This window comes from Halyomorpha halys, unplaced genomic scaffold (assembly GCF_000696795.3).
Source record: "Halyomorpha halys isolate HHAL.00 unplaced genomic scaffold, Hhal_1.1 Scaffold273.1, whole genome shotgun sequence".
NCBI lineage: Eukaryota > Metazoa > Arthropoda > Insecta > Hemiptera > Pentatomidae > Halyomorpha > Halyomorpha halys.
This window is the reverse complement of record NW_027106425.1, coordinates 613698-641584: the sequence shown is the minus strand read 5'-3', so window position 1 is coordinate 641584 and position 27887 is coordinate 613698. Positions and strand designations below refer to the sequence as shown.

Here is a 27887-nt window from a genome sequence, read left to right as displayed (position 1 = left end):
ATTCAAATATATTGATTGAGAAAACATATTGTTTATGATATACCAATTTAAATTAAATTAAATAGATCTCTTCAAGTGATTAAAGCATTTTCTTATTAAAACAAAACTTACAACCCTCCAGATATCTCACATGCAATTTAAGTTACAAAGTGAATGAGTTAATTTTATTTTCCTAGAAAAAGAATAAATTTCATTACATTTTATCCTTTTATTCAATGAAATCAAATACCACTAAGGAGTATTATTGTAGCAAATGAATAAAAAGATATAAAGGGAATGAGTTAATTTCATTTTCCTAAAAAAAGAATGAATTTTATTTTAATTCAACAATATTCTATCCTTTAATTTATTGAACCTATATGCCCCTTAGGAGTATTATGGTCACCAATGAATAATCAAAGAATAAAGATTAAATTTTATTTATATCATGAAAAAGAAAATTGTTGTTGAATAAATTAAAGGTATTTATATCAGCTCTTTATTTATTAGTATTTTCATTCATCAGTCTACTTTAATCTCAATTCTTTAATGACTAGAATTAACAGTAAGCACATAAAGCATTTAATGTTTATAGGAGGTGATTTATGGGATTTTGTTGAAGAATATTTTGATAGATTAGGATGATTAGAACTATAATTAATTCTTGAATTAGAAAATAATACATTATTATATTACATATTTTGTATGATATAGTTTACTTAAGGTTTAAATAAATGTGATGATTGAGGAAAGGTGTCACAAAATACAAAAAAAAATTGTTGTGCATTATTTATTTGCCGACATTTCCACCAAAAGTGAAGATATCCATCAGGGCAACAAAAAATGAAAAAGTAAAGGACACACCTCCTTTGGAAAAAACTAAATAAAACAGCAAATGAATTTTTACAACTTTTATTTTCCTTTGTAAAAATACCCCTAATATACCAAAACATAGTGCCAAGGTGGTACATAATAAGCAATCTGAAAATAAAATTGATATGTAAGCTAAATATATGATACAATAATACTCTAGTAGAATCATTAGTACAAATGTTTTTTGGTATATAATAGTCTTAAGTTGCACAACAATAATTAATGCACAATCATACTACCTAAATACTAAATAGGAATCAAAATAAATAGTTTGCATAAATTTAGTCACAATACACATATATAATGATAAATATATGCTAATTAGCTTTGAATATTCTATTACTATCATAATATGTATAGTCATGGGTATATAAATATATATACAATTGTAATTCCATATGTGTTAACAGCTTAAATGGAACGCCCTCAAATAATTTTCATCTCTCTTTTTTTTTAAAACAATAAAATCAAACCATATTTAACTTCAATGCTCAGTCATACCCTTCCATACATATATAGTCAATCACACATGCTATGACAGGAACACCCAAAGTTCTTAGAGTATATACAGTCGACAAAGAGGGTGCTTTGTTTAGAAAAATTAAAAGTAATTAACAATATTAAGAAAATTACAAGGGAAAACTACATAAACATACTTTTATTATGAATGCAGGAGTACTCAATATTTTATATTTCAAGCTAAAAAATATCAAAGCACTTTTGCCTCAGAATTATTGAAAAAGATTTAGGTAATTATTAAAATCAATCTCACAATCTCATAATTTTGATGGATTATCAATAAAAAGAATAACAATATTAGGCCAATAGAAGATTGCAGAATGAGGAGGGGTTTGATGAAGATAGCAGAATAAGTTAACTGTCATCTAAAATAAAGTCAAATAGAACTAACTGGAGGGAAATATATAGGAACCACTGCTGTCTAGCTTTGTGTTTACATATATGTAATACATTCATCCTTGAAAATGTATGTATTACACATACATATGTATATAATGCACTCATCCATGAAAATGTATGTTTATGTTTGTGAATGTCCATATTCTTTAATGCTACAAATATGGTGAAGTACTTTAATACAATATTGACCCAAACTGTTATTGTAAGGCGTCAAAATCCTAGGCCATAGCAAGATATCAGTCACAAAATGATTAATTATGGCTTACACTTACTAATACCTACATTATATAAGGCTTTTCAAACACAACTTTTACAAGTTGTGACTAACTTAGAACTATGACATTTGGAAGCAAATTAATGTCCCCAAGCACCTTACAATTCTTTGGCTGTATATACACTCTATTAATCCATCTAATATTCAAATCATCTCTTATCAATAGGGAAGTTCAAGTTTAGTCTTTTTTTTATAACAAATAGATCACACTAAACCACTATATTAAAATTTGTCAAAGTTATATTTAAAAACTAATTAAACTATCCAAAAAAATAGTACTGCAAATACTTTGTCATAATTATGTTATTAAAGACATATAAATGCAATTCTAATTTATGATATAATATTTTGGTCCATATAAATGATTTAAACTCCCCAATTGATAAATAAATATTTACAATTTAATTTAACCTACATTAGAATCTAAATTTGTTGCTTAAGCTTATAGAGGGCATCGTAAAAAATTTACAAAGCAACCAAAGGAAAGTAATTCTAAATTAACTTTAAGAAGGCACAAGAGACAATAAATGTTTAAAAATCAATAGCAATAATACTTGAAAAATAATATGATTACGACTGCAACAAATGAATAAAATAATGTTAAAACATTTCTATCAGACATTTTATTTTATGTACCTTAAAGGCGATTACAAGTAAGGCAAAATTATCTCTTAAAGGAACTTTTTAAGTATTTGAGTAAAATAAATATTATTTGCTAAAACATACCTATAAACAGCAAATAACAAAGAATATCTTAAACCAACAAGTTTATACAATAGTTTACAATAATGTAAATTCAATATAGCAAATATTGTTATTAATTGGAAATTGATCTCAAAAGTCCAGTTTTATCACTCAAAATTTGATCACATTTATTCATTTTTTTAATGAATTTCACACACCAAATTCAGATGAAGATAATATAGAATAATGACTAAATATATGACCAACACAAGCATTTGGTAAATTTCAGTTCAGTTACACAAAAAACTTCTGAAAATGATGCATAATAAAAACATAAAACAGGAAAACTTAATCTAAAAAGTCTAAAAGACTAAATTATTATTTTAACAAGTCATTAAAATTCAATAAAAAATTTCATTAGGATTTCAGTTTCATATTTTCAATGCACCAAAGGCTAATAGTAGTAAAATTGAAAGCATTTTCACCATTGCATCCGAGATTAATTAATTTATAAGCTGCATGACATATTTGAAAAATGAAATGACCTGTTAAATGAAAATATACAATAATTACTTATACAGAAGATATAATGCTTACTTTTCTTTTAAAGTATATTTAACAGAATGGTGCCAATAGAAAATAGATAATAGAAAAAAAATTAATAAAATCCAAAAATTCTTTTTACAATTAAAGCATGAGCTTAAAGCAGCCAACTAGAGTATCAATAATTATTGGAAATTAGCTGCCAAAAATAATTCTTAAAGATATAAATGTATGTAAAAATCATTAAAATTCAGACAGGTATAAATATAAAAATATACAAAGAGATAACATATGGCAAATTTAATAATATAAAACCATTGGCAACTGAAATAATTTTACTTAAACCTTGCAAATGTAATTTCAACTAAGAAAAAAAAAAAAGCAATGAGCAATACGTAACAGATCGTTCCAAAAGACAGCCAGAAAAAGTGAAGAATTCATATATTCCAGAATTCTTATTTGAATGTTATCAAATTTCACATTAACAGAAAACATTATCACACTTGATAGAGGAGGCACTAGTGAATTGGTCAGTTAATTTTATCATATCCTGACATGAAATTAGAACAAAATAAACCTTTTGTATTTTTAAAAAACATTATTTTTTTGTATTTTTTATTTAGAACACACAATTGGCATACCCATAATCAGTTATAGAAAATCAACAATCACTCTATACTATTCATTATCTTATATCACAAAATATCCACCAAAAATTAAATGCTGTTTCTTTTCATAATAAATGAAAGATAAAGAATTCAATTTACTTTTTCCTTGTTTATTACATACTAAAATGCTTAATTTATGTTTTAACAGTAATAGGCCACTAACCATAAAAGCTGGTAATTATATAAAACTGTTATATATTTGAAAACTAAACTGACAAATAGCAATTAAATAAAAATACTACCAGAAAAGCTTATTTCACTATGTTAGCATAATTCATTAAAAAACAAAATCATACTTTGTATATATTATCATATCATAAAACAAAATTTATTTATTTGAATACTAAAATTATTTCTTAACTCAATATCAAAAAACGAAAATGTTTAAAAAGGAGATAAACAATGAAAATGCATTAGAAGGACCATTTCATCAAAAGGAACCAGCAATTGCCAATGCTAAGCTTACAAAGTTACTCAGTACTTTAAATAAGCCGGATTAATATAAAAGTATAAAATGCACTCTAAAACACATTGTTTTACATTTTGACATCACACTTTTTTTTTCTATTGTAAATATAATAAACAAAGATTTGTTATAATTTAAAGGAACTAATTAAGTAAAAACAATTTTAAACCTTATATTAATAATTGTTTGTACTAAAATAATAAAATAAAACAAAAATCATTAAATAGTCAATTACAAGCTAACTTCATTTTGTACAACAAAAATAATTACAAAACCTGAAGAGAAAGGACAGTTTATTAACAAATTTTTAAAAGACATCTTATTAATCAAATATAATTTCATAAAAAGCTATGAGTACTTGGATTAACAGAAATTGAATTTTTTCAAATAAAATACATTAAAAACAAATTAGGTGGGACTAAGTCTAGGGTTACCTAAACCTTAATATTATCTTTTCTTTTATTTAGTAATATTGAATGTTAATTTAAAAATATATTTAACACCTGAATTATTCAATCATAATACAACAAAACTTATAATTGACTTATCAACTCACACATTAAGAATAAAACGATAGAATAACTAGCTTTTATTTTATTTATTTTTTTAATATTTTTGGCTCCTCACCATAACCTGAAAATAACCAGTAGTAACAAGTCTGACGAGTTCATTAACAGAAATGATATGAGTACTTTTAAGTACAAATAAATCTTTATTTCACCGAATGGTTCATCAATTTATTAATTACACAGAAAAAGTTTTCAATAAACAAAAATAATGGCATAAAAATCAACCGTTAATACACTAAATTTTCTTGTGATTGTAAGCAGTTTATTGGGGCTCAAATAAAACTTATCAAAAATAGCAATAACATTATCCATCAAATAATTGGATAAAGTAAGTAATGTAACAAATCATACCAAATATTTTATTATAATGAATGGATCAAACAAAACAAAATATGAACTATTTATTGAATGCCAACATTTTAGGCCACTTTTCCCATATGATTGTGGGTCTTTTTGGAGCTGTTACCTCTTTATAGTGCTAAAAAGGGAACCAAAATGGTGGCATTCATTAAATAGTTATATAAGTTTTTTTTTTGTATAATTTTGACCACCCACTTCAAGTAATTTTATGTTTTAGATAGCAGTTCAGACATTAACTAATCATAAAAATTTACAAAAACAATACATTAGTATAAAAGAATAAAATCATCTGAAAAGGAACTAATTCACAAAAAAAGGATTAAGGATTTGATTAAACTTTTTTAAAAACATAAAATAATGTTGGTAGTCGTCATGATTGTATAAAATGTGGAGTAGAAAAAGTTATGAGTTGAATTTCTTCCTATCCACAAAATCTAAACCATCATTTTAATCGGAACAAGGATAGCTTCTTCAATATAACTCTTTCAATGAAACGGTAATTCTAAATACAGTATTGATTAGTTTATCAATGCTACTAATTTTTTTTTAAAACTGAAAGGTTATCTGTTGATTTATTCACTGACACAAAATAATTCAAAGGGTTGACAATATTTTCTTAATATCTAATGAAAACATAAAATATAAACGTAAAAAATACATCATTACATATACAAATATATGTAATCTTTAACAAATTAAGACACAGAGTAAATTTAATTATATAATAATAAATGTCATTTATATGCACATTAAATTTAGATCCAAAATAGTGTATAGGTTATTTAGTTTTCAGTCGCAGTTATTTAGTAACCTTTTCAGTTAACATTGGTTTAATTAAAAAAATAAACTAAATGCAAACGTACAAAACCAATTTTCTTTTAACAAAGGTGCAACTAGACAAGCACAAAATCAATTTTTTTTTTTAAGTTAAATGATTTTACAAAAATTTACCCCCAAATTACGGAAACAGTTTATTTTCAATTTAAAAATTGTCTGTCAATTAAGTACCTATTAATTCATAAAGTAATCATAGAAGAAACAATAAAAACCATAAAAAATATTAATGAAAAGAAAAAGAAAATAATGACAACTGGTAAATTCAAAAATAAAAATATTTCATAGTCACATGTTTCTTTAATCAAATGCCACTGAAGAAATATTTCTGAGATGAACAGATGAGAGAAATATCAGGCTATAGTAAATACAATTTTAAATCTAATAAGAAATCAAACTATAAATTTTAATAAAAGAAAAAAGACTAATTATTTAAATTATTACTTGATCTCAAAACATAGGTTTATATCAAATCAAAAGATATTCCAATTCTAATAGAAATAATAGACTAGTATAAATAAAGAACTTAAGTTTTAGCAATAGTGATAAAGTAACAATAGAGCAATGAATCAAACATATTTAGGGCCGATGAACATCTAAGCAAATATAATGGATGGAACAAAAAATAATTCATATCTCATCAAGAATATAAAAACAAATAAATAATAGATAATCAAGCAACATCATTATATTCTTATCAGGAGAAAGGAGTTTTGGTCAAGGATGATGCAATATATTAAATATCATTCACTAAACCGAATGAAAATATTTACCATTAAAATTTTATCTAATTGCTGGCTTATTTGAGTAGAACAATTTAAGGATGAGAAAGAATTATTCCTTTCCTTCAAAGAATTATATATTATTTCAACATTGTGGGATAAATATAGGATAATAAAAATCAACCTATTGGTAAAATAAAATTGTGGAGTTACACCACAATGAGTATTTAAATGTCATGCAATAAGATTAATCAGAACTGAACATTAGTTGGGTAAGCTTTGAGGCTGCCAATAGTTAATATTAAATAAATCACAAAAAGTCCATATCTAAATTATTAATACATCTGACACATACTTCACTGAGGAAATTAGAAATAAAAATGAATTATCACCTGTGAAATAACTAAAAAATATATTGATTTCAAAGATCAACCTTACCAAACAAATGGGATGATGAGCAAATTAAACAAGTTATGTATTCTAGATATAAATCAGATGGAAAATCAATTCCCATCAGCAAAAGCATATTCTTCTAAATATACAATAATTTGTAGTAAATTTTCAAAATCTCATCAACAATAATCAAATTTGTGACAGTTTAAAACCAAACATTCAAGAAAAATACCTCCATATATTCAAGATTTTATTATGAAACCTGACTACCACTGACAGAATTATATATTTTCACGGACTTTCAATAAATATTGTGTAACACAATGGTGTAAATGTATACACTGGCAAGTTTACTTACATCATCCATCAGAAACATAAAATTGATCCCATCAATGATGTTTTGATTTTATTTCACACATATTGTTACCTTGGTTTGAAAAGGTTGTAACTAATGCACCCATAGTACTAAGAAACAGAGGTTCGATGGTATAATTTCCGATTAAAACTTACCCCCAGATGGAAATATAAGGCCCTTAGTTTTTCAACTGAAAGCACTGAAATTTATTTGGAAGTTTAACAGCTTTGTGAATGATTTTTAAAGGAAAACACAATTTTGCCAATTATGAAGGTCAGAATTAAGTCAAACCAAGGGAATGAAATATCAGTGGTTGAGTTGATAATTACTTGATATAACCATAAAACAAATTAAATTACTTCCCTCAAGGACAATCAAAATTAACTTCATCTACTTCCAGTAAAGTAAGCACTAGAACCATACTTGTTAAAAAGATATAAACATAAAGTAATGCTGATATATGGATAAAGTATGCATTAAATCAAATGAAGAGACACAATGAATATTTAAATTAATGTTTCTTGGATGAAACTTACATAACTGAATTCAAACTGGAGTTCATACAATCCTTTGAAATAATGCACAATCTACATTTAATTAAACAAAAGTTCTGTCTAAAAAAATACCAGGAAAAAGTATAACCATTAGTTGTTTCATCAGAAAATCAAAGAGCTATTTCCTGGACTTCAAACAGCACTCTTCATCTAGTATTAGTTAAAAAAATTAGGAGCTATATTAAAACAGTTTCATAACATGCTATTAATTAATTCATGATTATTTAGTGAACTATAGCATCTTGAATAAGATGTAAGAAATAGGAAGAACCAAATAAACGGATGATGATTACTTGGTGATATAAAATTATTTAACCATGCAAAACCATGGCATCCAAGATGTATTACAAATAATAACTAAAGCCACTGAGAACCATTTAAAAATTATTGGCTACATGGAAAATTGATTCTTGCATCATATTAAAAAGTCACCTATGAATTAATTCTAAATAATTTCCTTTAGAAAGCATATTCATGTATCAACGTTAAATAATTACAATAGATCAAAAATAAATAACAATGGAATAGTATGGATCAATCAGTTCATGCTTGTAATCAATGACCAAAATCCTTTCCCAAGTCAATTCAATCAATTAAAAGTCACAGTACAACATGTTATACATACAAATACACAGGAAACAATGCTTAAACCAACAAGAAACTTCATTATCTTCATTGATACCAACTATTTGTTAAATATATATCTTTTATAAATTAAATGAATACTATCAATTTTTCTTTAAGTAGGGGAAGTAATGAAAACTTGATCAAAAATTTAAAAAACAAAAAGTTCTCAAAGCATAACTTAACAGACAGAACATAACGCACTTGTAATAAACATTTTTTGAGATCTAAGAGACATTTGAATACACTCACAAAGAAGATTAGCCTTTAAAAAGTTAAATATATTACTAAGTAATCATCAACATAGATCTGGATTAAATAATAACAAAATTTTACTAACTACATAAAGTTATTCAAATGTAAAATTATTTTTAATATCTTGAGATTTAAATGATAAAAAAATATTCATAGTGATTCATATTTTCAAATTCATTTCTATTACAATCAATATTCTAACAAAGAAGCAACCTTAAAATTCATTTCAGAGCCAGTTTTGGAACATTTTGGATCATGGATTTTCTCAAAATAAACTTTGAAAATATTTGATAGCAAGAAAAATAGAAAACTTTCAATTATAAAAATACTGATATTAATTTAGGAATTAGTTTGTTAAAATAAACCAATATAATTCAAACAATCCTAAAAATATTACTATTTTGACAAAAAATATGATAACTAATAAATATATAAATGTTAGAATAAAGAAACAAACAAACTAGAATGTACTTTAATGCCCTAATTTTCTATAGTATTACAGTTTGATACTAAAAATAGAAAATATAGAAACCTATATTGCACCACATATTTAAAGAATATGATTTCTTATTAAATTAAACAAAGAATACATACATGTATATTCCATAGATATTTAAAACCTAAATGTTAGTATAAAATCAGTTTCCTTTCTTTAACCTAAATGTTGAAGAATTCTTTTATACTTAGGAATTTATTGAGTATTTAGGTGAATAGAGGAATAAAATACCGACCACATTACAATATAACAAACTGATAGATTTAAAAAATCATAACCAAAATTTTAAAATAAGGTGGGCATATAATTAAATAGATAAAATACACGTAGTATATATAAATCACTTAATTTTCCTCAAAAAAACGACCTTTCAAAATTATGAGAATACTCACATCAGAAACAAAAATTCTAAATCAATTAACCTTCTTTAAAATTAAATTTAATCAAATAATAAAATTATCTGAATTTTTAAATTAAATTTAATTATTGTTTTTCAACCAACTGCATTTATAGCTAGCTATCTATGGAGTTGGTGAGATGCATATCAGTTACAATTCAATCACAAAAATGTTTACATCAATTATCAGTTAACATTATTTCAGAAGATATTTATTAAAAAAAAAAAAAACATATAAATATATACTGTTCAGATTCTTAAATATTCATATGCATGAGAGCTACAGAAAAATTAAAGTATTTAAAATAACAATAACAAAACTAAAAACATACAGTTTTTTTTCTTTTGACTCAAAATTCAAAGCTTTGGTATACTTTAGAGGATAATACTTTTAAACTTTGGACAATAATACTATACAAATTAAGAAAAAAACAATCACTTAAATGTAATTTTTTCATTCAGTCACATTTAATAAAAATTACTTTTACAAAATGAAAAATAAATCACGTCATTAGGGATGAATTTGAACCTAAGACTAACCTAAACATACAATTTAATGAATGACAGCTTTACATATCTTTAAGGAAACTGATTTAAACAGATTCATTAAAGAAAAAAACATTCGAATAATGAATGTATGCTTATATATAGATACAGATACACACAAATATACATACTAACAGACACACACACACACACATATATATATATATATATATGTGTGTGTGTGTGTGTGTGTGTGTGTGTGTGTGTAAATAAGAAATAGATTAATTTCCAAAGTCAACTACAAGCGAATGTAGTGGTGTTCTGTCCGATTTTTTTTTTTTTTTTTGTTTTTCCTATGAAATATATATAATTAAAATATACGTGCCCTTTCATTTCTAAATAATACATTTGTATAATTCAAAAAGGTCATGAAAAAAATACTAAAATAAAAATAAATCTAAGTCTTTAAAAAATCCATTATATATATTTTGTAAATCGCAGCATACAACCTCAGGTTCAAAATTAATAGATGATGTGATAATAAGCTTTTCTGTATCTATCAATAATTGACAAACACAAGATTTTTTTAAAATTATTATCAAAATCAAAACATACCAGAATTGATAAATGGGTAATATTGACGTAAGTTTAAAGCTGTAAATAATATATTCAACATAAGAAATGGGTCGATATTCAATTCCATCTTCAGAATTCATATTTAGATGGTCATTTTTAAAATTATGATGGAATTAATATTATTTCACAAATACAAAGATAATTAGCAATATACATCTCTTATATGTTAACAATTGTAGTTTTATTTATGTGAGTAAATAATAAGTAATCAAGATTAATTTAATTGATCAAAAAACTTTTCATTACTCAAAATACAAGCCATTACATAAAATATTTAAACTGAACCAGTATGTTATAATCATTGGTATCAATGTTTTAATAAATTTAAGTAAACAAATTTTTACAAGTAGATACTGATTTTTAAAAAAATACATTTCCAAATGAGGAATACGATAACATGTATTTTGCAGAAATACAATCAAATAAATTGAAATATAAATACTCTATACTGAATCTTTCAATTGTTCAATAATTTAAATAAACAATGATTTCTAATTACATTAATTTTATAAATGTAAAATATACAGTGATTATGTCACAGTTTTGAGGTTAATATCTCAGGCTCACTTCAGGAAAAATATAAATTAAAGCATTGAAAAATAGAGTTTAAAGAACAAAAACTTAAGAATACTTTAGACAAAATCATAAAAAGCAGTTATATAAAATATTAACAGGAAAAAATATTTAGATTTTTTCTGCTTATCTTAATTCATGCTTAAATTATCAAAATGATAACCATGAGAATTCAAACTAAAAGACTGAAGTTATTGTAGATTTATAATCTAAACAATAAGTTACCGATAATGAAGAAGTCTTTCTGTTTTGCATTTATAAAACACATAAAAGAGAGTGGTGGTAAACTAATTAAGTTCCAAAACAGGGGAATGAGGCAAAATAAGTATCTTTTCAATTGCTTCCCAGAAACCGTGTAAGATCTTAAAACAAAAATTCTATGGTAATGATTATGGATTGAAAACAAAACTGGGTGTATAACAATTTTTAAGTTGATTAGATAGTGTAGGATACATTGATATCCTATTCAAACTTTGTGTATATACATACACAAGTACATTATTACAATTAAAATACATCAAAACAGTGACTAAATCATTTCAGCTGATTTTCATTAGAAATTTCATTAATTTTCAAAATTGCATGTTACAAACAAGAATAGGAAAAAAAAATTAAAAATAATTTTGTGCAGTAACTGCAGACTGTACAGTTGTAATAACTTAATGATTTTATAAAATATAACTTAAATTTAAATATACTTCATACAAGTTTTTAAAATAGGTATTGAAGTAACCAGAAGTTATTTTCTTTTATTGTTTTTCTTCTGGGGAAAAAAATTAATTTTACACTTATCATTTTTATTTTCCAAACAACTAGAAATATTCTTATATTTGCCAATGTTAATTATGCTTACAAAAATAAAATAAATAACAGTCTTATAAATAGAAAACAGAATTCAATCTTAATTTTTTAATAAGCTTTTATCTAAAAATAAAAAAAATCAATAAATAAATTTAAAATAGGAAAATTACAAAAAAAAAGAAAAGAAAAAGAAATAAAAATAAAAATATGTTTTTGTGCAAATGTACTCTCAATTCATAGGAAAAAAAACAGTTAAATCATATCTAATAATTTTAAATTATTAATAGTTATGTTTATTTGGGAATACCAGCTAGCTGATAATGTTATAAGTATAAAGCTTATCATTCACTGATAGAAAAAAAAATGTAGTAACTTTTAGAAAAGCTAGTTAATACCAAAAATTTTAAAAATTGGTATAAAAATTTTAAAGAAAACAGCCATGATATAAATCAACATTAGTGTCAATCTACACGAGTGAAAAATTACTAATTCATAAGTAGCTTAAGAAATACCAAATTAACTTAATCAGAAGAACAGTAATTCATTTATACAGCTTTATATAGTTAACAAAGCTTGCATTAAAAAAAATCTAAAAAACAAATCAAATTAAATAGTATATAATAAGTGTACTACATACCGATGACTACAACTCATTTTTATTTCAGATCAAATAAATAAATATGTATGAATATATATACATATATATGTATATATAAATAAAAAATAGTTTCCACACGAATAGTTAACATTTATAACAATAAATCACTAATTATTTCCATTCAAACTAGTTGACGCATCATCCGGCTTTTCTTTTTTTACGATTGTTATGTCAGGGTTCTTACTAAGAGCTTGCTGAGCACAAGCTACACTATCCACTGTTTCTTCATCATCATCATCAACGTCTTCTTTGTTTAAAGCAGCAAGATAATTGGCCAATGTGGTAACAGTCACATTTAACATTTCAGCTGCTTTAAATAATGATAGTTCCTTACGTTGTAATCTACTAATTACCTCAACAGATGGGGGTTCATGCCAAAATTCACGGACCCTAGAAAACGTTAAAGCTGAAATAAATTAACAATCAAACATATAATAAAAATTAATAAATCATTAAATAAACAGAATGAATAGCAGAGATTATGAATAAGAGTCTAGCACATTTTAAATCCTACAAAATACCTGGAAAGTTGTAATGATCATACACTATAAATAGCAGATAAAATTATATTAAGAATGTGATGGCCTAGCACATTGGGGTACAGGTTTCAGAGTGCTTGGTTCAGAATGTTGTTGGTTTGAATCCCACCTGGACCACTTCAAAGGCAGCCATGAGTAAAAAATAGATCATAATTTCTTTACATATACACCCCAAAAGTAATAATTTAATAATGGATGGTGAAAATATCAATATGCCTGTTAGTATGATTGTAAGAACAAAAACTTGGTTATTTTTCAATAAGCCATTAATGAGAGGAACAGCAAAAAAAAAGAAAATTAAACTATTAAACTTTAATCAAAATTATACTTTGAATTAGTAGGTGGAAAAAGTTGTACAGTAAGATTCAAAATTTCTTAAAGAGACAATAAAAAACAAATCAGCTGTCGATGGTCTAAATAGCAGCTGCGTATGAAAGGCGGTTAGCCAAATGTAACTTATAAGTTCTGAACTGGGTCGTTACTTCTTTATTTTACTTATTTACCTTCACCACAATGTTAACAAGAATTTGTTCCATACCTAAATATACTAAAAATCATTAGATAAACTGAGGCTCAGTTTCCATTATTTCTAATCATAACTGACCACTAAACCATCATTGAAGCAGCCTGTGTTTAAGTTAAAGAATATCTAATTAATGAGATTTTTTAAAGAGAACTATGCAAAAGACATTGACAAACAATGTGTTAACTGAAAATTAAATTAGTAACGACTTAGGCATACCAGATGTACCGGTTAATAATGGAAATTTTGTATTAAAAAAAAAAAAAAGCCTAATAATTTTAAGAGAACATCTAAAGAACTTTATTAAAATAAATGTCCATTACTAACAACAAATGTCCTTCATTTTCCATGTAATTTTTGGAATCAAATAGTACTTTTTATACTTGGAGGCAAACCATCCATAGAGCATATTTTATACTTTTCTGATTTTTAGAAGTGAGTTGGAAAATATATATGTAAGACCTTCCCTATAGCATGTTTACAATTTAAAATAGTTTGCTGAGCAACGCTTGATTTTTTCTTAATACATTATGCATCCTATCCAATAATATTCATATTCTTCATCTAATGATGTTTGCAGTCCTTAGTTTTCTAATTTGATTTATATATTCATTAACGTCAGTTATGTATTCTTTGTCTCCGACTAGAAAATTAACACTTCAGGATCATTTAAACCTGCAACCTTAAGATGGAGCTTGTTTTTATAAAATTCTAAAAAAAAAAAAATATAGTAAATTTAGTACTATTTTTTTTTCCAAATAAATTAAATGAATTAATTCTTCACAGCAATGCTATTTTACCCTTAAGAAATTCAAAATTTATAGCCCAAAAATATACACAATTTGATTACAAAGAAATTTGGGAGAAGAAGTTTTAATGGGTGCTGTCAATGAAACAAATTGACATATCTACGAAGAATTATTTAATTCTTAAAGTATATTTTTAATTAGAAAACATTAGTTTGCAAACAAGAAATAAACAGTGTTTTATTGCAATAACACACATAACTGGTACAAAAAACATTATTGGTCTCTCACCTCTTACAGCATATTTTGCCAGATCAATTGGTGTCAGGAAACAGCAATGTTTTAGAAAATAAACTCGGAAAGGTATTGCAAAACACATTAAAAAACTGTAGGCAGGGGTTGCAAAATAAGAGGTAGTGAAAACTGAGCTTGAAAGCTTACTTTTTTCACAATTCAGACAGAGATAAAGCTGATCATATATTAGATCTTTAGGATGTGAGGTGTTTGATCATTCGTCATATGGTTAGGATCTGGCACAGAGCAATTATTACCTATTCATGCCACCAAGACCTGGCTTGCAAAGTGTTCTAATAGTGATGTAGAACTGCAAACAGATGTGAAAAAGTAGAAAAAATCTCAGGTCACTAAGAATTCTACAGAGACGGAGATGCAAAGTGCCACAATTTAAACAATGAGTAAGTAGGAAAATAATTTAAGAACATGATTTTCAAATGTATAAACACGTTTTTTTTTACTCCCTTGATTTTTTGTTTCAAAACATAAGTAATTTATGTCTAGACAGCTCTCATAATTTAAAACTATAGCATTTCAAATTAAGTCAATACTGTTAATTCATCATAAATTTATCTTTCTCTAGAAAAGTTTATTATAGATGTATATTTGACCTTTGCTGCTGCATAATCAGTAATTTTCCATTTAAGTTATCATCATATTATTATCATTTGACTATCTTAAATGTATTTAAAATTAATAATCTACAACTTCATTGATTTCAAAAACTATAGCTTTCCTAATTGGATCAGTAAACACAATTTAGAGTCACATCAATTAAAGGTAAACATTTTACCTGTAAGGATGCTTCAAGCAACCATAGGCATCTCTATATCTCCCATATAAAGTTCCATATGAAACTCCCAGCAGTTCTGCAGCTACTTTCATTTCAATCTCTTTGTTTTTAATTGCTTCCATCACTCTCTTAGTTGATGAGGTTTCCCAAAAATGTGGCCTCCTGCCACCTTGCTGGATATATGCAGTCATTTTAATCACATCCATTAAATCTAACAAACAAAATACATTTAGTTAAAGACATCCTCACCTAATTTCATCAAATTCCATGTATCAAATAACCATAATATTTAGTAAATTTAACAGATATTTAGTTTTATAAAATGTAAAGTGTTATAAAAGATAAAAAAATTATATTGATTTAGTACATCCAACTCTATCCTAAAAAAAACCTTAAAACATATCAGATTTCTTTTTATGATGTTAAAGTTCACGACTGTACACACTATATACAAAGTAAATTGGAAACAAAGGAATAGAAGGATAAAAGGTTAAGCATTGGCATGGATTCACAGTTGTGAAAGGCCAGAATACACTCTAAGGTAGGGATGGCCAACTCAAGCCTCCTGGTTGAATCACCCACTGACTGAGTGTATGAGACAAAGAGATGTGGCAAGGGGAAGGTTTAGATGCACTCAACTTACCATCTTTTAAAATCTTCAAAACAACAGAAAAGCCTCAGTACAGCAAGCCAAATCTCTTCATTTCCACCAATCCCTATCTAACACTCCTCTTCAAAGCAAAATGGGCAATTATTCACAAAATCTCCTTAGGTAAACCTTCTTAAACCCATTTTTCTCCATTTGTGCTGATGACCTTAGCACTCACTTTGTCTTCTGCACTTACCACTCCTCAAACCTTACATCACCAGCTCCTAGTCATTCCTTCTTTAATATCAACCGCTTCCACTTTTCTCTTATCCTATGACATCCTTAACTCCATTCGAAAATCCCAAACAAATGATTATGAATTGGATAATATCTCAGTTAAATTGATTAAAAATTCACTACTCTATCTACTTTTTTTTTTTAATTCTCCCCTTCCTGGTCATTTCTGACATATGGGGAGGTTGGGGAGTGAAGGGGGGAGGTTATTTACAGGATACCACACTATTCTAACCCTATGATGGGAGATCAAGTTTTCATTTCGTGGGACCACCACAGAAAGAAAAGTTGACCTATCAGACTGGATTCGAACCAGTGCTGCTGCAGTTCCCAGGTTGCAAAGACTATGCCACAACTCCCTGAGCTCCAGACGGCCCTTCGATCTCCTACCCATCTACCAGCAAAACCACCCCTACCCATCCACCTACAAAACTACCTCAGTCCATCCATTGAAGACAACCTCAAATACAGAAGCTCCTGATGATTTCTGTTCTATTTCCCTATTGTAAAATCTATCCAAATCTTTGGAGTGTATAGTTCAATTCCATCAATCCCACTTTCTGGAGAAAAATAACTTTTTGAATTACATCCATTCTGGTTTCCAGACAGGCTACTCCATTCAATCAATCCTTAATAAACTCTCTCAAGACCTCCACATAGCTATAGTCCAAGAGAAATTCTCTATCCTTATTCTCTTCGAATTTTTCAAAACCTTTCATTCCGTCTACCATACAAACCTCCTTCCTAAACTTCACAGTCTCTTTGTAATATAGTTTTCTTCAGTGGTTCTAATACTTCCTTAATGGTAGTTCCCAGTTAATGGTGTTATCTCTAATAATCCCCTCAAGTTCTCTACCTCTTTCTAGAGACATACTTCAAGATTCCTCTTTATTTTATACCCTTTTTCCCATCTTTATCAAGGACCTTCCGCTCTCCATCCCATATTCTCAGTAGCATCAATATGCAGATGATATCCAAATTTACCTTTCCTTCAATCCCACTGACACCTCCTATGCCATTCTAAAACTACAAGACCTTAATAAAATAAGCACATGTGCAGCCAACAATAAGCTCATGTTGACCCTAGCTGGATACACACAAGCAGCAATGTCCATGCCCCCAGTGCTCCAGCCGCATATAAATGGGAAGTGAAACCCGTGCCCCAAAGCTCCAGCTGCATATACGCGGGCTGTGTTAAGAGTAGGGAAATTGAAACAATTAACTTACCGATGTATTTAAACGATATATCGATGATCTTGATAGTTGCCAATATATTCTTCCATTCAATTTACCAATTTATTATTTTGTTTTTCTGATCTTTAATTACTTAAATCTATAAGTATAATTATTTTATAATGTTTCTCGACCAATAAAAATATAGTTTTATAAATAATAAAAAAGTTTTATTACCAATAGTTTTAAAATAATAATTTTAGTTTTATAAATAAAAATATAATTTTAGAAATTATTATTATAACATTTCTTGACCAGGAAAATTTTACATTACTCAGTTTTTAAAATTTTTTGGTTTCAGTGTCTCAAATCTAACTATGTCCTGTACCCTCCAAAAACTGATCCAGTGATATAAGTAGCCTATAACCTCTTAAGTTTTTCCTAGAACCTCTTATGATCTGAAATCTCTCACAAGGTAACTTTTCGTATTTATTCTGATATTTCTCCAGGCAGAGTTCTAGGTTCATCCAGATGTTTAATTTGAAATTCATCATACAAAAACAAACCATTAAAATTTTTAGCAGTTAAAAGGTTAAATGCTGTAAAGACTAAAGTCATCATAATCGAATCTCCCTTTTAACTTAAATCTATCCCAGGTCCTCCCAACCTTCCCTGAACAATACCGCTATCTCATTCCAAACATCAGTCAAAAACCTTGGAGTCACTTTTGACTATGCTCTATCCTGGAAACCATACAGCTCCCAAATTTACTGTCGAAGCAAAGCAATCCTCATTCAATTTAATTGACTCTGCTATCTCCTACCACTTAAAACCCAACAACTCTTAATTTCCACCAATTTGACTGTGGCTCCCTGGTATACGACTGAGTCTCTCAGCTGAACTCAAAACTAAACTTCAATATATTATAAACGGCTCAATACAACTTTTTTTTGGGAGATACCAGAGATTAGCATATAGCTCAGTATTATGCTGAGTTGAAGAGGCTCTACCCTTTCTACTGATATCAATATTTTCTAGCGTCTTTCCTATTCAAAGTTATTAGAACTCAGCACCCCTCCCTATTCCTTTGAAACCTGCATTTCGAATCCTTTCTCCCATCCATCTGACTTCTACCCTCTAACTCACCTAACTGCTGTGACAAATAAATCCTTCTTTACCCAAGACGCCTAGTGGCCATTGGAAGTTCATTCCCTCTACCATAAAGCATAAACCAACTGTTCCCTCGTTTAAATCCCTTCTGTTCAACTATCTTTTTCTTTTATTAACTGAATAAATATTATATTGAACCAAGGTATACATTATTTGTACTATAGGGACTTCTTTTTTTGTAGTAAAAAATTACTCACTACGCAATTATGCAAATTTTTTCCCCTCAATTTAGACCGAGAAGGATACATGTCAAGTAGGTCTCCATCCATTCTTCCTTGGTCGCACAGTACACATGTAGGATTCAGAGCCAGACCTATCCTGTGGAGATGACTCTGCAGGTAAGCATGGCCAGTTCTCAGGTGAAAGCAGGCTTCCGCATCTCTACTTGGAACGTCAGCTAGGATTGAATTTTAAATCTTACTCTTATATCTTTTCCCTTCCACCTTTTCCTTATGTGTTAATTTTGTTTTCTCCTTAATTATGGTTCTTATCATTCTGTTTATTGAGTCATAAGATCTTGGATTAGTGGCAATTTAGCCCTCTGCCTGGTAAGACTATTTGCCTCTTGGTTTCCTAGAATCCCACAATGGCTCAGAATCCACAAGAAGACAACATCAGTGCCTTGAAGTGTCAGGTCATGGAGGAGGGATTTGCATTCCAAAACGGCATTTGATAAACATTCGTGTGTGTTAGTAACAGCAACCATAGCTGCTTGAGAGTCAGTAAAGAGAACAGCATTCCGGTTTTGCCTTCTATAAAGTATCCTTAAGGTGACGAGGATAGCTGCTATTTCACTGTCAAAGTTTATACCTTCCTTACCTAATGTAATGCTGAATTGGAAATCTCTTAAGTAAACCCCTGCTCCAGCATTTCTTACGGTTGATTCAGCTGATTCGCCCCTATACATGTGAAACCAATCCTGAGGTTACTTTTGATATATATACAAGGGTGGTTTGAAAAGTTGTCAGAATCACCGCTAGATGTCAGTGCTACAGGAACAAGGTTCCTGCACAATAATCACATATCCTTTATGAGTGAACACATGGCATGAGTGGTAGTAACAACTATTTGTTGTTCTTGTTTTGCGTAGTGATTTGTGACAATGAAAAAAACTGAGATTCGAGCAGTGATTAAGTACTTTGTTGTAAAGAAAGGTATGAAAGCAAAGGAAATTCATGCCGACTTTCAGAACACACTATGGGACTCTGCTCCTTCATATTCAACTATTGTCAAGTGGACCAGTGAGTTTAAATTTGGTCAGGAAAACTTAGATGATGATCAGCATGGTGGACGGTCAAAAAGTGCTATGACCCCAGAATATATCGCAAAAGTACATAAAAAGGTCATGGAGGATCGTCGACTGAAAGTGCATGAGATTGCTGAAGCTGTAGGGATGTCATCATCACATTTTAACCGAAGAATTGGAAATGAAAAGATTATCCACAAGATAGGTGCCGTGGCTCTAGACATTGGACCATAAACACACCAGATTGGAAATATCTGAACAAAATCTGGCATATTTTCAGCCCAACCAACAAGTTTTTCGTGCCGGTTTATGACGACAGATAAAACTTGGGTCCACTACTATGCCCCCGAGACAAAAAAGCAGTCAAAGCAAAAAAAGCAAAGGCAATATGTTCAGGCGGAAAGGTCATGGCCTCAGTTTTCTGGGATGCAAAAGGCTTTCTGCTGATAGATCTTCTTACTGGCCAAACAATTACAGGGCAACACAACGCAAAGCTCCTGGACCAACTACACAAAAAAAGGCCTGGTTTGGCAAGGAAAAGTCATCTTTCATCAGGACAACGCCCGCCCGCACACAAGTGCTATTGCTAGGACAAAACTTCATGAACTGAGGTACGAATTGTTGCACATCCACCTTATTGACCTCATTTGGCACCATCAGACTTTCATCTCTTTCCCCAAGCTGAAAATTTTCCTGGGCGGATGGAGATTTCCTACAACTGAAGAACTGACAACCGAAGTGAAGAGGTATTTTGCAGGCCTGGAAGAATCTCATTTTCAAAATGGGGTCAAGGCATTGGAACATCGCTGACCAAATGCATTAGTCTACAGGGAGACTATGCTAAAAAATAAAAGTTCTACCGAGGTAAGACACTTCTTTCTAGTACATTCCGAGAATTTTTCAAACCACCCTCGTACATATATATAGTTTTAGGCCACTATATTTTTTTACCTCAAAATTGTTCTAAAAGGACATAGTCTCAGAATAATAACCTATTTTTCATTACATCATTCACTGATAGCACAAGTTTCATCAGCATAGGTGGTAACAACAAAAGCTTTTTTATTTTATTTTTTTATCAATATATTTATTGAAATTTACAACTGTACATTATAATACATTCAATAAATTTGATCTCAGTTATAACGGAGTGATACAGGCATGTAGAGAAACTACCCATTGGCCCATTGGCTAATGACGTTTTTACATTAGCAGGTCTCGTGGACATCTTTTCAGGCACCTCAAAGGATTGCCAGGAATGGAAGAAGCAAGGTTAGAAACTAGTGGGTTTGGGTGGTTAGGGAGTTTATAATGAAAGAAATGATATCTGGTTCAAGCTAGTTTGCTTATAAATGGAACATTAAAGTCTTTATCTATGATTTTATTTGTGACAAAGTATGGAGCATTGAGGATTTTGAATTGTAAGGATTGGATACAAGAGGAATTCGAAGGTTACGTGGGACCCCAAAGCTCACCTCCATATTTCCAGATAGGCATTATTACAGTCATGTATATCAGTTTTTTGTAATGGATTGAAAGTTTAGACCATATCTAGTAAGTACTATAATAATCAGAATCGACGTGCAGTTTCTTGTCTTTTCAGTCTTGTGTGATGATTCCAGGTTTGACGTTTATCCAGATGTAGTCCAAGGTAGTGGATCTGTTCGATAGGGGTAAGAGCAACATTATTAAAGGTGCAGTCGTACAGTAGAAACAGTAGGGTAGTCGGTAGGTTTATGACAAAGGGTAAAGGTGATTTGATGGGATTTATTTTAATCCTCCAATTACGACACCATTCTTCGAGGGCTATGATATGGGATTGGAGAGTTTGAGATGAAATCAAAGGGGTTATTATTAACTGCAAACAAACATGTGTCACCGGCATACGTGGTGAGGATAGTGTTAGGATTGGTTGGGATGTCAGCTGTATAGACATGTAGAGGATGGAACCGAGGATACTAACTTGAGGAACACCAGTGGACTGAGAATAGAGGGATGGATAAGAACTATTGTGGTTTACTTGGAATAATCACTCAATAAGAAAGGAACGGATGATGAGAAAGTATGTAGGTGGTAGGAATTTATGGAGTTAGTAAAGCAGTCCCGGGTCCCAGACTCGATCAAAATTCTGTTCTACATAGAAAGAATCCTGCTCAGTACATTCCACACTCCAAAGAAGACGAGAAAAAGTCTACCACACAATGACATTCCTGGATAATGGAGTGGGATGTTCGACAACAAAAGTTAAAATGACACAATTGCTAACTGTATAAACAGCATACTGACTGAGGAAAGGGATAAATTGATAGAATTTTGTTTCACTTGAAATATCCTATCATTGAGGTGGGAACAGAATGAAGTATGCAGACAAAAAGAACTGAAAAAGTTCAAAGAGGAATTCACAGACTAATTCAAAAGCTTATTCAACATCAACAGCTTATCTGCACAGGACAGCACATCCAGCATTCCAATGCAGACAGACATTATCCACCTTACAAAAAGCATTGCTGGGTAGGAAAATTAAGAAGATGAATTCTAATTCTAATTTTTTTATTGAGTTACGGGGATTGGAAATTGGATGGGGTTTTAAAAGGAGCTCTTCGAAACTTTTATGCTTATGGCAAGTAAGAGGGACAAAAAATGATCCCAGGATGGGTAATCACAAGGTTTTGGGGATAATTTCAACAACAAATTATTTTCATGTATTGAGAAAATATGCTATTTAGAGTAAAGAATTATCATTACATGTTAGAAATAAAAACGTCTTTTTGCCACAGTAATTAATATACAGATTTATTCCCTGAGTTATACCTTAACAAAGAAGTGATTGGAATTAAAATATGTCCCTTTCCTGCTTCAGGTATTGTCTGTCCATGGAATGTTTGGTAACTGATATAACATATATCCATGCCCTTACCAAAGATCAAATCGGATTAATCCCTCTTCTTCAGGTATTCCCTATACCTGTCACAATGTGCTAATAAATTAATCTCTTCTTTTCTCTGAAGAGAAAAATAATGATTCACAATAAAATATCTATAACACAATACTATAATGATATGTATAGAGTGTGTCCCTTCCAAAACCCTAAAATCTGGAAATCAACTTGTTACTCAAGAGTAACAAAGAATATATTTATTGCTAGATATTCTTTGTTGCTAAAAAAAAACAAAACAAATAAAAAAAAAATTTTTATTTCTTTCAAAAAACGATAGGTAACCTGTTTTGGTATGGGAAGGAGCACCAGTAGAAATCCTAGCTGCAGAAGCAGCGGCAGCTGTAGACACATCTGCAAAACAATATTATAGTTCAAACAAACAAAACTCAAGAAAAAATATACTTAGTTTACTAAAAATTTAGTGGATTTTCTTAATCAGAATAATTTTGATATTCAGGTAATCTGACAAGCTAATGATATCTAAAGGAAGAACATTTTGACACTCCATACTGAGGAAAGCAGAAGAGAGGGGGTTGGTTTTCCTGTGGTTCCCTGTTATAATAAAGATCATTAAAGTGAAGTATAAAGAAAACAAATAAAGCTTTGTATTGTATTGACCTTAATTCCTTACTCTGCATTATCAAAACGAGACCCTAAGTTGTCCGGAATATTGGGCAATCTGACCACTTTTCAGTCCCGAATTTTGTTGAATTATCAAGATTGCACACTAAATATATTTCCCATAAAAAGTAAACCACAACAATTGCCTTGACAAAGTTTGCTTCAAATATGAAACCCAAGTTAACACCTGCTTCCCACAGCAATGAAGGAGCAATGATATAAAACTCATACCGGAAAGTTAATCAGATACAGTAATGGCAGAGAATGAGCAGTCTGCTGATCATAGGGGGTTAGAAACATAAGCTCACTAGCCTACAACAATACATTTTGATGCCACTAAGCGAGTAGTAAACCTTATCTTCTATCAGTAAACAATCAGCAAAAGCCACCAATAAAAAAATGGAATCACATGCACTACCAGCTGCCACTAAACCTAAGGAGACTGACAGTTCAAAGTTTTCCAGTTAATGAAAAAAAAAAGTTTCTTCAATTTATTCTCCATTCTTTTATTCATCTGAACATAACATTAAGTATAAGTAATACTCATTTAAGTTTAAGTTAAGTAGCTTACATTGAGCCACTATCTGGTGCTGATATGTATTTTCTTATTTCCTTTATTTTTTAATATTATTATATTGTAAACTATGGACTCTAAAGATAAAATATATAAAACTTTTTTTCTTTTGTAGAAAATTAATTTTTCTTTAATATTGGAAAGAATATTTTTTTTCTATAGAATTAATGAATTATGAGATATCAGAGAAAAATAAAATACAAATCACCAGAAATTATCATTTTGTGTCTGTATTTAAGCAGATATCATGGCAACTGCTATTCCAGTGAAAATCATTATAAACCACATCAAAATTAATTAAACTAGCTTCATTTTCAGTACTATAAGACATCTTGTCTAGCAGTTCCTGAGATATCAAACTTTTCCCAAAATAACCTGTTTTCTACAAATATAGGGAAATGTAAAAATATATTTATATGATACTGAAATCAATCATATTTCATTAACTTAATTGATATTCAAATATTAATATAATATTATGTAATTAAAACAAAAATATTTAAAAATAATTTTCCTTTCTGTTTATTTGCTCCATTTCAAAAATATAGTTCTATTTACCCACCACCATTTTTTATTCCAGCAGCTTTAGGATAGTAGACACATTTTCTATTTCAGGCCAGTGGATATGGACATTTAAAGAGCCATAACATTAATATCAAATAAGAAACCTTTTTTTGTGATGGGCTCCCTGACTATTAGCTGACCCTCGAAATAATAATATTAGTTTCAAAACTTTGATGTTATTCCCAGATATATTTTAATGAGTCCATATCAATTAAAGCTGGAACTTAAGTTATGATAATGGTTTATTTCATATTGATGTAGGTCCACTATGATTCGTTCAGATAGTAGAAATTAAAATTAAGATTTCATAAGGATTAAAATTTATCTATTGTTAGTATTGCAGAAGCACCAATTAATGTATCAATTGGATACTATCAATTGGTTTATGCCATAAGTTATTTAAAAAAAAAACAATATTAGAAAAATTGTTAGAAAAGTAGTTGATAGTTTCAGCGAAGTGTATGCTCTGGTAATAATAATTTTAAAAGACACTTGATTATCCATAAGACACATACGGAGCACCAACTACACATCCTGTTTGTGAGTGCAATTCAGAATTATGTTTATAAGCTTATATCCGTTATTTATGTTACATTAAAATTTTTTATTTTGTTTTATTCCCATAAGGAATTTATATTAATTTTTTTGGAAAATTACATTTCTTTTAAAGATCATCAAGCCTTCCTGATTTATTTGTACCAATCACTATAAGCCCTGTTTATACCAATTAATAGAAGATTTATTTATACCGATTAATAGAAGATTTATTTATAACGATTAATATAAGCTTTATTTTACCAATTAGTATAAGCCTTATTTATACCAATTAATATAAGCCTTTTTAATATCCATTAATATAAGACTTATTTATATAAATTAATATAGGCCTTATTTATACAGATTAATAAAGGCCTACATACAAAAGTATGAATTCACTTTATATTTAAAGTGACTACATTCTTCATGATCATTGTTTATTTCATCTTGTCCTAGCATTACGAGAATGAATAGCATTTGTGTGTTATTTTAATATTTTGAGCTTCAAAATTCATTTTCAATGCCTTTTCACCACCATTTTATCAATGGAACTTAATAAATTATGTTAACTATATGTCCCCAAGATAGAATTAATTATGTTATATATATGTCCTCAAGATAGAATTAGATCAGTCAAGATATTGGAATGTAATAACAATTATTACATAATAAATAATTTTAAAACCCATAAAAAGTTTTTCAAGTTACCATGGTGCTCTGAAGATGTCTCCGGATTGACAGTTCCTTCTCCTTCAACAACAGTGGGAATGCACATACTGGTAGCATTATTCTAAAACAAAAATTGTCCCAATTCTAGAAACATATGACCTTAACTAAACACTAGCAGCATTTTCAAGAGATTTTTAAACACATCAAGGAACCCATGAGAGTTTAAACTGAATAGAAATAAAATATATAGTAAATTATGGTATTTTTTAAAAAGTACCAATTTAATTGAATTCTTTATTATTTTAAATTAAGATTGGGCTATTAATACTTCACCACAAAATATGAGTTCATGTTTTGGCCTGTGTTGCCATCTTCAGGTACAAAACCTATACACTATTGACATGATATTTATATATTTATGACATATATGATATTTTGAGCTTGCCATATTAAAATCAAATTATAAACAAAAATAAAAGTATGACCCACTCATAATACCATATAACAAACAGATTTAGTAACTAATCTAGTGAAGATGGCTTTACAAGATAAAACATTGTGAAATCATTGATAAATTAAGGTGAATAATAAACAGCCCAATGTTAATTTAAATCGTATACTTGCATTCAAATCAAATCAACAAATAAATGAACTATTTTAAGTTATTTTTTGTACCTTTTAAAGTCACTTATACATTTTTAAACTTTAGTCAAATATTTATAGTGAATACAAAGAAAAACAAGAAAGCAAAATAATTTCTGGCTTTTCATGTGTTTTAAGTCCTAAATAACAAGGCTGATTAATGGGACCACTGACTCCATATAGAACAGTCAGAAATGGACTGAGTTGAGTGAAGAAAATGTCAATAGCACGGCTGATGATTATTCTGACTCATTGTTTCATTTTTTACCAAAAGGTAGTGATTTATAATCATGTTTAACAAGTAAACATGTATTTAATAATATTTAGTCAATTTACCAACATTTTAATGTACTAATTAAAATAACTCTTGACAATTGTTGGAATATAAATAGTTCTTTTATAATTACAAGCAATTTAATAAAAATAATTTAATCTTTAAATTACACCAATAACAATTTTTAAAAATAAATAAAAAATTTTAAGCATATTAGAAACTATAAATCCATTAAAAATGATTTATTGTGATTATCATATTTAGTAAAAAACATGCTAATAAACCTCCATAGGAAGATGCATCATAAAATAAATAAATAATGGTAAAAAAATATTGTAGGTTATTTGTATTGATTGTGGAGCGGAGCACACTTCCCAGGTTCTTATCTTCAAACAATACTCTACTAACTAACATACTTTATACAAACAATATCCTCAATTTTGAATAATGTATTGTGGTATACACTTCACAGGTTCAAATCTCTAAACATACTAGCTGAGCATACGCTTCCACCGACTTAGGTTAAGTCCACGCTTAATTCTGCTGATATTCCCACAAGTATTTATTATTCATAAAAATTATA

General features: G+C 28.7%; 1 protein-coding gene across 2 annotated transcripts in view; it reads right to left on the bottom strand.

Annotated features, from left to right (window-relative positions):
• Positions 1-875: 875 nt before the first annotated feature.
• The window catches only part of LOC106680658 (protein abrupt), a 46448-nt gene continuing 19436 nt past the window's right edge, over positions 876-27887 (bottom strand). Inside the window, exons 6-9 of one of the 2 annotated variants that reach the window (XM_014420526.3) lie at positions 26428-26509; positions 23706-23774; positions 16014-16224; positions 876-13508 (exon numbers count right to left, since the gene is read on the bottom strand). In XM_014420526.3, the coding sequence (XP_014276012.1) occupies positions 13226-13508; positions 16014-16224; positions 23706-23774; positions 26428-26509 (645 nt within the window). In that variant the 3' untranslated portion in view covers positions 876-13225. The remainder of the gene's footprint in view (positions 13509-16013; positions 16225-23705; positions 23775-26427; positions 26510-27887) is intronic. The other variant, XM_067044797.1, reaches the window with a different exon arrangement.